Source organism: Stylophora pistillata, chromosome 7 (assembly GCF_964205215.1).
Source record: "Stylophora pistillata chromosome 7, jaStyPist1.2, whole genome shotgun sequence".
Classification (NCBI taxonomy): domain Eukaryota; kingdom Metazoa; phylum Cnidaria; class Anthozoa; order Scleractinia; family Pocilloporidae; genus Stylophora; species Stylophora pistillata.
The window spans coordinates 31,189,355-31,202,027 of record NC_142525.1 but is presented as its reverse complement, the minus strand read 5'-3'; the positions used below and the strand labels follow the sequence as shown (position 1 = coordinate 31,202,027).

At 39.7% G+C, this 12,673-nt stretch overlaps 2 protein-coding genes across 4 annotated transcripts; one reads left to right on the top strand and one right to left on the bottom strand.

Annotated features, from left to right (window-relative positions):
- Nucleotides 1-111: 111 nt before the first annotated feature.
- Nucleotides 112-9,047, top strand: LOC111331062 (uncharacterized). Of its 3 annotated transcripts, none has more exons than XM_088727164.1 (7): nt 112-242; nt 4,411-4,577; nt 5,270-5,396; nt 5,762-6,196; nt 6,478-6,876; nt 7,312-7,728; nt 7,991-9,047. In XM_088727164.1, exons 2-7 carry the CDS (start codon nt 4,509-4,511, stop codon nt 8,251-8,253), a joined length of 1,710 nt encoding a protein of 569 aa, XP_088583290.1. In that variant the 5' UTR covers nt 112-242; nt 4,411-4,508; the 3' UTR covers nt 8,254-9,047. The 3 variants fall into 3 exon arrangements, with proteins under 3 accessions (XP_088583290.1, XP_022791839.1, XP_022791831.1); XM_022936104.2 differs by having other exon boundaries at nt 112-2,452; nt 6,481-6,876; XM_022936096.2 differs by having other exon boundaries at nt 112-2,452.
- A 1,118-nt stretch (nt 9,048-10,165) lies between these two features.
- On the bottom strand, nt 10,166-12,524 carry LOC111331932 (histamine H2 receptor-like). The gene has a single exon (XM_022937167.2). It carries the CDS (start codon nt 12,271-12,273, stop codon nt 11,266-11,268), a length of 1,008 nt encoding a protein of 335 aa, XP_022792902.1. The 5' UTR covers nt 12,274-12,524; the 3' UTR covers nt 10,166-11,265.
- Between the last annotated feature and the right edge of the window lie 149 nt (nt 12,525-12,673).

Genomic DNA, 12,673 nt, shown 5'->3' with positions numbered 1-12,673 from the left:
CCTGTGCAGCATATCCTGTTTTGTTCATAAGTCGCTTCGGTTGAACACTCACGAAATCTACCTAGAGCAGTTGCCCGTCACGTACCATGTGCAATCGGCTTTCAAGGTTAATATCAGTATGCTAAGTCCATCACTGAATCACTTGCACGTAATCACTTGCACGTAATCACTAGGTGAAAGCTATGGCGTCAGAGAAAAAAAAAAAAAAAACGAGGCAAACGCAAGGATATTCGGGACATGAGGTGAGCCGGCCCTAAAATAACTTTTCCTGGGCAGTTGTTACACTTGCATCTTTTTCTTTTAACGTCTGGTATGTGTCCAGCTCAAAACACGCCTGAAGGCGCCCAACCCTTTTAATGCAGTTAGCCAGTGCTGATATTTTGATCTTATCTCACAATTGAAAATAAGCGGAGAATGATATAAAAAAAAAACGGAATGAAAAAGGAAAAAAAAAAGCCGGCTAAGAATCGTTTGGCCTCCCGCAAAGTGTCATCGATTCTTTTTAAAATTTGAATTCGTCCGTCCGTATCAAGGCGCTTGTTTTTAAAGCGTATTGTGGAAGATCCACGGGAGGAACCCACCGGCGCACGCGTAAGAGGGAAAAAGATACAGATAACACGAGTTCTTGATGCAAGTTAAAGCTATTGAAGTAACTGCCTTCAACTTATGAGAATGTTCTGGGTGTTAATTGCTTGCTTTCTTGAAGCGACCTCGCAGTATCGCATTTAAGCCTACGATGTTACAAACCCATTTATCTTTACAGACCGAATCAATTCTTAATTTTCATGGTACAGGTTGTTGGGCAAGTTTATCGGTCTCAAAATTTGTAAGGGTAACCAAAAACCGGCGTATGATAAATGTAGTTCTAAAGATAGAGAGCGTTGATAAGTGATAAATTCCTCTCAGCCTCCGCGTGATGGAGACGAGCTTTCCGTTTTGACTTACAACGTAATCCGTTGTTGAAGTTTTCCCTAATTGTGTTATTTGAATATGGATTATTTTTCTCAGCAGTTCCTGTCTAGAATGAGCTTGATGGTTCCCAGGTTTAATTTGTGTAGGATCATTTTGTCAACAAGGCTAACCCTTAATTTTAAGGTTATCGGTTTAACATCAGGAGATGGACTTGCTTAAACAAATTGTGCTATTTTGAAAGAATTTGGCCGCATGTTATGTTAGATTTGCAATTTATTTCTGACAACCTGTCATCGAAATAACGCACTCAAATTGCCAACCCTTCTAAATTTTTATTAAGGAATGAAAATCGGCCTCTTGCAGTTACTAGCGAGATAACCATGCGAGAGGTTCGTAGGACACGAGCAGACAAGTTTGTAAACTACGAGCCAAGAACCTTTAATTAAGCAAATTCGCAGTTTCAGTTACTTAAGGGTTTCTCTATCATACGATGTTTTGACCAAACGCGCGTAGTAACTTTTTTTTTTTTTTTTTTTTTTCTAATATGAACAACATTTGATGAACACCAGCACACTGAACTCTCCAACGCAGCATTGAAACTTTTTAGGTCTTTGTAGAAATAACCAAGCTCACGCAAAAAAAAAAAAAAGTATTCACTATAACAATCTAGTAAGTACATGAATAGATTGTGTCGTAACTCGAATTTCCCATTTCCTTCTCGAAAGTGTTAGAGGGCAAGAATTTTACTGACCTCAAACCGCGAAAAAACTCCGCACAAAAAAAACACAAATTTGCCAATATGAATAAGTCTTCAAGTCGGTATTTCCTGTTTCCATTCCAGACGCTCTAAAAGTTAAACCATCAGATTGTAACAAAGAAAATGAAAATTGATCTGTAAATTGCATTTACGATTGAGGCCATCGCACAATTAAGTTTGCGGTTGTCGAGTATTTTGGTAAAGGATTTATTTAGGGTGACGGCGTGTGTTGTAATTGTCCATTAAGCTTTTAGAAATATTTTAAGTGTGTACTTGAAGTCTTGACAGTTTTTTCTTCAAGTACTTAAACACAGAACATCGTCCATTAAAAGGATTACGTAAGGGAGTTGAAACAAAATTCAGAATGGAAGGACTCTTGTATTCTAACCATTGAAGAATATCGTAAGAAGTTCTTTTGATCTGAATTTCGCATTTTTTTCAATGGTTGCCAATCTTAATTTTTTCAAAGAACGATCGATTGACGTGATCTAATGTCGATGAACTTAGTGACTTTGTAAATACGCATTAGTTAAGGAGGTCACATAGTTTAAATAAAAAACTGTAAGATGTCACGGAAATATGTCTCCTGATAAGTTTTCAGACAAAGCCGTATGCACTTTTAGATCAGGCGGGCCATTTTACCCAACGAACAAACGCCCACGGAGAGAGCACATTCGATCCTCTGAAAGGGTTGCAACTTGTTTAAGGAGCAGCGGGCTGAAATGAAATTTCTCGAGTTTGCATGGTTTGGAGTTTTTCTCACTATCTGCAGAGCCAGGAAAGGTGAGCTGAACAAAGAACGAGTTTCCAATTGTGTTTAAGCTGTTACCCTTTATAAATCAACCGCTACGGAGCTCTTCGCAACTCCGTAAAGGAGGATGTTCACCTTAGTACTTTACTGAAAGTTTTCAACTTAGACTATCAAAAAAACTTGTCCTCAAGGTTGAAATCTCCTACAAAGAAAACCACTAACATGTGAAGGATTTTATTTCCTTAAATTTCAATGATCGCGATCAAACAAACCAAGTTTAATGAAGCCAAGTTTTTTTTTTTCGAAAACATTATGAAAGAGAACGACAGGTTTGCCCCGGCATGCTACCACACAAAGCTTACACAATACATAAAGATTATTGTTTTTTTCATATGACACCCAGCTTACGTGAACATGGAACATAACTTGTCACGTTCTTTAAGCGTGTATTTATTTAAAAGCAAAACAAATCATATTCAAGTCAAGTTACTGATAAGGAGACACATGCATCTTGGGTCAAATGCAAATGTGGCAAATGGTTCTTGTCATCGTTTAACAAGTGATTCAATCTCATTGTCTTTCTGAGTGAAAATAAAACGGTCTCGTATTTGCCTTTAATGTTAGTTACTCGATTGCAAAATTATTGTAATCACTTTCAATCCATTCACAATGTTACTAAGAGGTATAAAAATTGCTTCCGGAATACGCTGCTACCAGACTTGGCATTTTCGTGCAACGATCTAAGGTGAGCCAATGAAAACAAACATTACATAACTTGTTTTAAGCCAAACAGAACCCTTGTTTTGAGGTAAGTGATTGTTGCGTGTTAAACTTGGGCTAATTCTGTTTTGCAACAGATCTGACTGCTGTCAGTGGGTTTTTGGAGATAAAGATAATATGATGCATAACTAACACAAATATGCTATTTGCAAAGCCGCAAAGAGGCTTTTCTCTTTGTTTAATCTTACCACGAAAAAATTTGGATATATCAACAAAGTTGAAATGGTAAATTGGCCACCGTAACGATTACAAAAGCTAGCTTTTGTAATCGTTACGGTGGCCAATTTACCACTTCAACTTTGTTGATATATCCAAATTATTTCGTTACTCCCACCGACGCAGCCCCAAACAGTTTCTTTCGAAACTATCAGCCTTTTACCCACGAAAAAGCCTGGGTTGTGCGTTTTTTAATATTAAAATTAAATGTTCACGAGAATCACTTCAAAGAGAAAGCTTGAAATTTACAAATCATTACTTAAATTCCTACAAGGCGTCAAAAATCTCCAGCAAGGAGTTGATAAAAGATCTCCGACATAAACTACTAGCAAACACCCAAGTCAAATTTTTGATTAATTAATATTTTTCCTCCTGTTCGGCGAGGTATTATGATAAAGGTAGACTGATATTTTCGGGATTGTAGTATTTCGTTTCTTGTCATCACAATTCTCTTCGTTTGGGTCATCCACAAAGATCATTTCTCGGTCAGCAAGGTTATTACTTGTTGAGTTATTTCAAGGTAAAACGAAATCATAAAAATTCACCAGAATTTTCGACACAAATGCTTTGCACACCCATATTAAAGAAACTAAACAGTGAGACATTTGCAAAAGTCATCCCCTGCCTACTTTAAGATTTCGATCAGTTGAGCTGTAAACGGCTTATCATATGTGATTTCACTTAATATATAAATATAGCGCTTATTGCATACCTCTAAGCGCTTTTAAAGACGAAAGAGAGCCGGAGAAAAACATTTTCAAATAAACATTAAGCGCTTGAAAATACCGCCTGACAGGAGGCAATTAAGTTGGCTATTTACACAGCGCAGCCGTGGAGCTGAATTCGGAGCGACCGTGAACAAATCCAGTAGCACGGTGGAGGACATGAACCCGGGACCGCCAGCTAACAAGTCCAGTGGCCTTACCCCTCAGCCACACTGCCTCCACGCGAGTTGCTGACGGTTACTTTTTAACATTCTTTTATATTCCCATAGGGACAATAAGTACCCCTATAAAGCTTAAAGTAGAGGCTTCATCTCCTACTTCTCTGCGACTAACATGGGACCCGCCCGTGGTTAGTCCAAATTCTCTGATGGGGTACAGTCTTGTCTTCGTCCCAGTACAAACTCAACACAAGAGACGAACCCATGTTGAACTTTTCGTAAGTTACTTTTTGTTTTGATGACAGCATTTTAATTTTGATGAATAGTTTTACTCTGTATCACTTGATAGAGTATATACTGATAAGTTCTGATGAGTATTTTGTACATGTGATATCAAGAAATGGATAGATATTCTAGTCTTCTCAGATAAGGACGAATAAACCGTAGGTCCCGTCTAGCGTCTCCTGCAGGGTTAGGGGTAGGAGACGTTAATTTCCCACGTCCGAGATTACTGTGTGGTGGATGTCCTCCCCTGGGATGGGATGGGTGGGAAGATAGCAGGTCCACATCAGCAAATAGCTGCCATAATTCAACCTGCTCAAACAAATAAAGGAGATGAACTACCGCGAATGTAGAGTAGGGTCTCTACAAAGTAAGCGCTGGTTACATCAACTATACCACACTACACAACTTCAGTTAATTACACGGACTATACCAACTACCACAACAACATCAGCTCAGCCTTGAACATCAGCTAGGCCAACTTCACGAAATACATCGAACTAGGTTGAGTGCGCCCAACGGAACCAACGACACCAACCGCGTCGAACTACATCATCTCACTCCACTTACTACGAAGACCACCTGGCTATGCACCGAGGCTACAAAAACTGTACTAAACGAACCACTTACTCTGCCTTTACTTTGCATCTGGTATATAAATTGTGTGAAACCTTTTTTTGAACCACAGATAAACCAGTTTAACCTTACCAACCTTCGGCCAGGGACACGATACAGGATAAAAGTTGCGCCATTGATGAACAATGGAAAATTGAGAGGAGTTTACTCCAGCTGGGTAAAAGTAAAGACGTTGACAGGTAAGTATCTAATAAGTAAGGTATCGGGTTTAACGCGACTCGACCCAAGCCTCTTTCGTTTTTTCACTCCTCCACTATTATCATATTTCGTTTCACTCACTGAACCCCTGAAAGAGCTAGGTTTTCAGGGGATAACGAAGGGGGAATTAGTCGTCACCAATGGAGTATAAAGAGGGGACTATAGAAATTTGACTCCCAGTTAAATGCCGATGAGGACGATCATTAGGATATTGCAGAGCCTTATGGGGTTATCTAGTACATTTTATCGTGACACAACCAAAATCCTTCACTCAACCCCCCCCCCCCCTTTCAGGTGATAAATAATGACTGGTCAAAATGCTCCCTGTCCATCCATGCTTTTACAGACAACAAGAATGCTTCAAGCCAAAACCGTGATTTAACAGATCAGTCACCGAACTCGCCCCAAGTCCCCAGTCACTGCGCACGCATCCGTCAAGTGTGTGAAAATATCGGTTACAACTACACACAGCTGCCGAACTATTTCAATCAGAGGACTCACGACGAAGCTGGGCACGAGTTCTCGCAATTCACCCGTACGATCCAATCAAACTGCTCAAAAGTGCTTCACGTGTTTTTGTGTTCATTGTATTTCACACCATGTGCCAATGACTCTAACACTGTCACACCCCCTTGTCGCTCCGTATGCCGCGCGGCCCAACGTGACTGTGAGCCTTGGCTAAAGAGGAACGGGTTCGGTTGGCCTTATAAATTCAGATGCAGTTCATTTCCTGATCCCAGTGACAAGACCTGTGTTAGCGACGACGGCACCATAACACAAGGTAACACCCACGAATACGTTCAATCTTACTTGTACAAAAGTAAGAGTGAAGAGGGAAGCATTCTTCCAGGAAGGATGGAAACGTTCAAATGGTTGGTGGGGTATCGGCTAGGACCTTTTTATCTTTTATCTAGCACAAACTTTCTTTTGGAAAGCTTTCGCTAGAAACGCACCTTTCTGTAATGTCACTTCCTTTAGCGCCAGTAAGGGTCTTGACTTCCAGGGCGTGGACTTTTTTAGGGTTATGGTACTCAAGAAGTTTTTTTCCCTTTTTCGTCGCAGTAGTAGAACCAAATGTGGTACCAAAGAAATGTGATCCACTAAACACTGATATGTGTAAGGACCTGGGCTATACCTTTGTTCAGATGCCAAACTTTTTCAAGGACGAAACGCAGAACGAAGCCAAGTTACGGATTAAGGAATTTTATCCGCTGGTGCAAACAAAGTGTTCCCCGGCGCTTCGTTTTTTTCTGTGTACGCTGTATATACCTCCCTGCGTCATCAACGTGAACGAGATGATCCATCCATGTCGAGAGGTCTGCGAGGAAGCCAGGAGGGGCTGCGAACCTATTATGTTGCGAGCTGGATTTCATTGGCCAGATGTCATGAAATGTTCACGGCCTGATTTCCCTTTGAATCGGTCAGGTTTCTGTTTGAAACCAAACCCTCAGAATCCAAAAGGTGAGGTACACACTGTTTACTTCTAAGGTTATGTCAGTGTTGCTATCAAACTTGCTAGAGAGGAGAGCAGGTGCTGCTGTTTTCGCGTTTTAATGCGGTAAAATATTCATTTTGCGAGTTACTCCTTGGAAGAAAAATACTACTATCACCCTTATTGCTTGACCTTGTGTTCCCTAGTAATATGATGTCATATACTGTCACAACCTACTTGCACCAAGCGTTTTCAAAACTCATTTGTTACAGCCATTGAATTGACACCTTTAAATAGCAGCAACTGTCATTGAATCCCTATGAAAATTATGAGACAAAAGTCTTACCATGTATTACCCTCGTCCTATTCCCCTCTCCGTATTCCGGTAAGAAGACCAAAAGTTACTTCCTAATCAAAGAAAGAAACCCATAATTTGACTACATTTATTTTGTCTTCCCATCCAGCAACAGCCGTTTCTCCGACACAGTCACACTGCCAGCCCCTAATGATTCCATACTGCCGAAGTCTTAATTACACCAGCACCATTTTGCCAAACCTTCTGAACCACACAAGCCAAACAGAGGTGAATACTACCCTCGCTTCAAAAGAGATGAGTTTACTTATGAAGTCAAAGTGCTCTCAACATCTGAAAAGGTTCGTCTGTTTTCTGCTGGCACCGCACTGCACCTCGGATGGGAAACCGCTACCTCCCTGCCAATCATTTTGCGAGAAGGTGAAGAGGGATTGTGCGAACGCGTCTTGTCACTGGTTGGCAAATTTGAACTGTGCAAAATTTCCAACCTTGTCGCGCAAAAGACTGTGCTTTGGAGATCCGCTGACCACTATGGACTGTGTTGGTCCACATAGCAGACCCTGCACGGGTAAGAAGTACCGTTTGTCGATAATGTTGTGTATTTGTTTGCTTCTTTAATCGTTTGTTCACTTGACTACTTGTTTGCCTGTTTGACCACTCGCGTGTTTACTTTCTTTGCGTACCTGACTACTTATTTTTCTCTTCATTTTACCAACTTATTTTTCTCTTCATTTTACCAACTTGTTTACTTGTTAATTTGTCTCTTCACTCGTTTACCATTTTACGTATTTAGTTGCTCGCCCGTTCACAATTTCCATTTAACTCTACAGTGATTTCATCCACGTTTCCGATCATCTTAAAATGTTCTCCACCAGCCGCACGATTCGTAATTGACGAAGTGAACATCAACCTCTACAACGGAACACATATTCTTATGTCTTCAACATCGGACGTTCTTCGGGAATGCAACGGAAACAGCCGAAGCGTTAATGGAAGATACGAATGTCAATTTAGTGTCCTGTACAGCAAGTATGGAATCAGTGCGCAAACTGTGAACACAGTCACTGTGAAATATCACTGTCGTAAGACCTGAGAGACAAACCGGAGAAGTTACAACATTTTTTTTCGCAGTTGTTTTAATCACTCACATTCGCTATGTTTGGACTCGAATCACGATACAATGGATGGAGTGCATGATTTCTCGTTGTTTTTTTCGTATGCTTTTTTTTCTCTTTTGTAGTTTGTTACTCAGAAACATTGGCTTTGTGATGAGTATGCTTTTAAAAAGCAGTTCGAACAGACAAGTTTATGTTTTTACGTTATATGTTTTCCAAGAAATTTATCAACAGGCCTTGACGTCGTTTACTATCCCCGCGTCCTATTGAGGTCAGTTAACAGGACAAATTAGACCTCCTGGAGTAGTTTTAACATGGAACATATTCATGGTGCATGCGATGACGAAGATCACAGGCGGAAACGCATTTAAGACGCACTGGATATTGACGCAGCGAACGCTAGAATGTTTACGACCAAAATTAATTGAATAATTTGGATATATCAACAAAGTTGAAATGGTAAATTGGCCACCGTAATGATTACAAAAGCTGACGTTTCGAGCGTTAGCCCTTCGTCGGAGCTAACGGGCTAACGCTCGAAACGTCAGCTTTTGTAATCATTACGGTGGCCAATTTACCATTTCAACTTTGTTGATATATCCAAATTATTTCGTTACTCCCACCGACGCAGCCCCAAACAGTTTCTTTCGAAACTATCAGCCTTTATTCATTAAAATTAATTGAAGTCGATGAAAAATACCGGCCGATGATAATTGCTTCCGACTTGATTAAAAAGTTGCGTCGGTGCCAGCTATTAAATCTTTACATCTTGTTTGTGTGGTCCAACGTTAAACGGCTGGGACAAATTTTGCAAGAGTTGGCTGTGACCGACAAATAGAGTATATGCGGGAGGGGAGGGGCACTAGTTCCTCAAGTCAACCACCCCCCCCCCCTCCCACCTCGTGCGCGCGCTCCATTACGCGATTAAACGAAGAGGCTAGGGGGAATGTTTCGACAAATATCGCTCGGTTTCATAAATTAACATGATCGTTTTAATCCGTAGATTAGTATTTCGCACATTTTTCAACGAAATCTACAATAAGTATTTTGAAAACCATGAAAGAATCTCAAATCGATATTTGAATAAGCCACCAAAATTAATTGAAGTCGAGGAAAAATACCGGCCGATGATAATTGCTTCCGACTTGATTAAAAAGTTGCGTCGGTGCCAGTTATTAAATCTTTACATCTTGTTACGCCGCAAAATGTGATAATCGCCGCAAAATGTAATACTGACGCAAAATGTATTAATATCAACGCAAAGTGTAATAAGTTATTCAACGCAAAATGAAATACCTTCTCCAACGGATAATGTAATAACGAAAATTATTAAAAACTAGATCATTGGATAATGCAATTCAAGACTTCTTATTGGCTTAGCCATTATGGCATATCAGCCAATATACCATAATCTACAAATATGGCAAGCGTACGTGTCAGCTTAAAATTAAAAGGGAGCTAAAAATTTAATAAAATTTAATAATTTAATTTCAAGTTTTTAATAAAACAATTATTCCACGAGCGCTTGTTGGATATGAGATGATTATAGCCAACTCGGCGCTACGCGCCTCGTTGGCTATCTATCATCTCATATCCAACGCGCGCTCGTGGAATAATTGTTAAATGTAATAGCTCTCGAATGACTTGTACTCAACTTAGTTCTGTTCCTCATCGTACATTACGTGAATCAAATTAAAAGATTTTAAGGTTTTCTCGTAAACTCTAAATACTGAAGTATCTTTCAATTCGGTGACTAAAAGAACTCTTTAAACGCTTACAAGTAATTGCATTACATTTTGCGGCAATCTTATTCTGCATTGTGCGTCAGTATTACACACACCTTCTTTCAACATGCTGCATTATTGCATTCTTGAACAAAAGGAACATATGTTCGTTTGTTGCCTGACTTCACTTTTGTTTTAATGTTTTATTACTGTTCTTTTTATTGTCGCCTGCCTCAGTGTTTTTAATTATTTTCCCACTTTTGCTGTCGAGATGGTATGGCCGGTTAACAACTTTTGAAAAAAGGTTGTTATCAATTCTTCATCTCCTAGTCAACATCGAGGGCAAAATTACTAAATACTGATTGGCTTGAAATTAAAAATTAAAAAATCCGTAACTTTGCCCTCAAGTATTGTCATTGATTGCGAATGTTTTTTTTAACAGGGCTGGTTTAATTGTGGTTTGGTGTTGTTGCAGTAAAAGATTTTCATTCATTGACGCTAACTGAACACTGAAATGGCTCGCCACGAAATTGCAAACGGCGTGCGTTTTTTACCTTCTAGAAAATTTTACCCTTTATGTTATAAACAAGTATAAATCGTGTGTTTACTCGTAAAATTAAGGATTAATTATACCTGCTAAGAAGACGTTAATAAACTTGTGCGCGTGCTTTGGGACTACGTAGGCTAATAATATCGTAAGCAAATCACGCGGACCTTTTAATTTTGACGTGTGCGATTTTTTAGAGTTGAGTTGAAAAGTTTTGAGTTTATCGAGTAGCAGTTTTTATTTAATGCTCGTTGTCGTTTACCGTGAGTCTACAGTTTACCGTGTTGGAATTAAAGTGTTTGTTTGGATTTCCCGTTTCGCTTCCGAACAATATCACTTGTGTTTTCAGGATTGCCTAGAAGTGCACGACTTGGGACATTTCTGCAACTTCTGAAACACGCGTAATTTTAATCCACAATTGCTATTCGACCCCATTCGATTGCCTACACTTGAGTTCATATGTCTTTAGGTCACCTCACAGTTTAAATTTGGATCGTGACATTAACTTCGAAAGTTCGTAATTTCCGTTCGGTGTCAATAAACGCAATTCTTAGTCATAAGAGTTCTTTTTCGGATTATTATTAGCTTTTTCGGTTGTTCGTCTATCCCAGCAAATATTTTTTTTTTCAAGGTTTTATTCTATCTTAAGGTATTTCTCAACGACAAATCGAAATTCCTTCATGGAAATAATCGCCGAGTATCTTCTCTTTACGCTAGTTTTAACTAGGTACATGTCTGCTACGAGTATCCACTTCCTCGCAACGGCGGCTAAAGGAATTTCTCCCGGGAGACATTGGCTTCGCCAAGTTCAAGGTTCTTAAAATTGCCTGACGAATATTTCTCAAGCGATAACTATATACAAAAGGATTTACAGAAGAGTTAACAAAAGATAATGTCTCTATGCAAATATAAGTTAACTTAACCGGTCCGGTAAATCCAAGAATGGCATAGGCGACGAGATAACAAAAAAATGGGACATAGAACATAACAACAAGCACTACTATATATGCTGCTGTTACTGTAAACGTTTTATACCGTTTCATGTCCCCGTCGGCCTTCGGGCCGTGAAAACGGCTCCTCAAGTTCGCTTCGTGATCGATTCTTCGCTGATGGAACTTGATGACTTGAAATATTTTAAAGTAGCTCACAGCGATGACGGTCAAATTTGCAAAAACGAGGATCGAGGCTATAAAAAGGAATGTCGTGTTTGAAAGACCAAAAAATCTCGGCATATAAATCGTTATGCAAACGACCCAAAAACTAAACACCAAGCGCAAGATACGTCGGTGAGTAACCAGCCTGTCATGATGAAGGGGTCTTAAGAGTGCCACAAGTCTCTCCAAACTTATAGATGTCAAAATAAAAAATGATACACTGGATATTATCCAAGCCAAAGAGTTCTTGGCCAAACGAATACTGCAGTAGATCTCAATGTTTTGTTTCTCCTCCATAATTCTTTGAACGACGTCTAAAGGTTGAAGCACAGCGCCAACAAGGAAATCAGAAAGGGCCACTGAACATAGGAGAGTATTCTGTGCGGTATGAAGGCTTGGTGACTTCCACACGGATATCAATACGATAGCGTTCGATGACGCGGCAATGAACGCAAAAATCGCGTTCACAACGCAGGCCACTATATTTGCTACACTGATGTAAGGCAAAGGCTGAAGGTTTGTGTCCAAAAACAAGCAGTTTGAAGATGAAATGTAGGATAGGTTGTGCGCCATTTTGTTGCATTCGGCAACACCGCGCGAGTCGATCTCCTCTTTGAATCAATTGAAGTCTTGAATTTTTAGCGTGACCCTAGGAAGACCTTTATATTTTTCTCGTAACATCACGTATGAAGTATTCAAATTTGGCGTAGATAATTGTTTTTAAAGGAGATGGATCAGTATGTGCTCTTTAACCTGCTAAGTCCCTCTGACAAAAGCTTAGTAATTAAACATATATTGCATCGAAATTTGTGTTTATCCGGCCCTGCCTTTCCGCTTTCAGCGCGTTTGCGTGAAATATTTTCCGGTTTTTCCGTGAATAATAATAAACTTCGTTGAACTAGTTAAGGAAATAACACCCTCTTCCGCATACAAATAAAAAAGAACTCTGAGACGTTTAAGTGGCTTAGCGTTA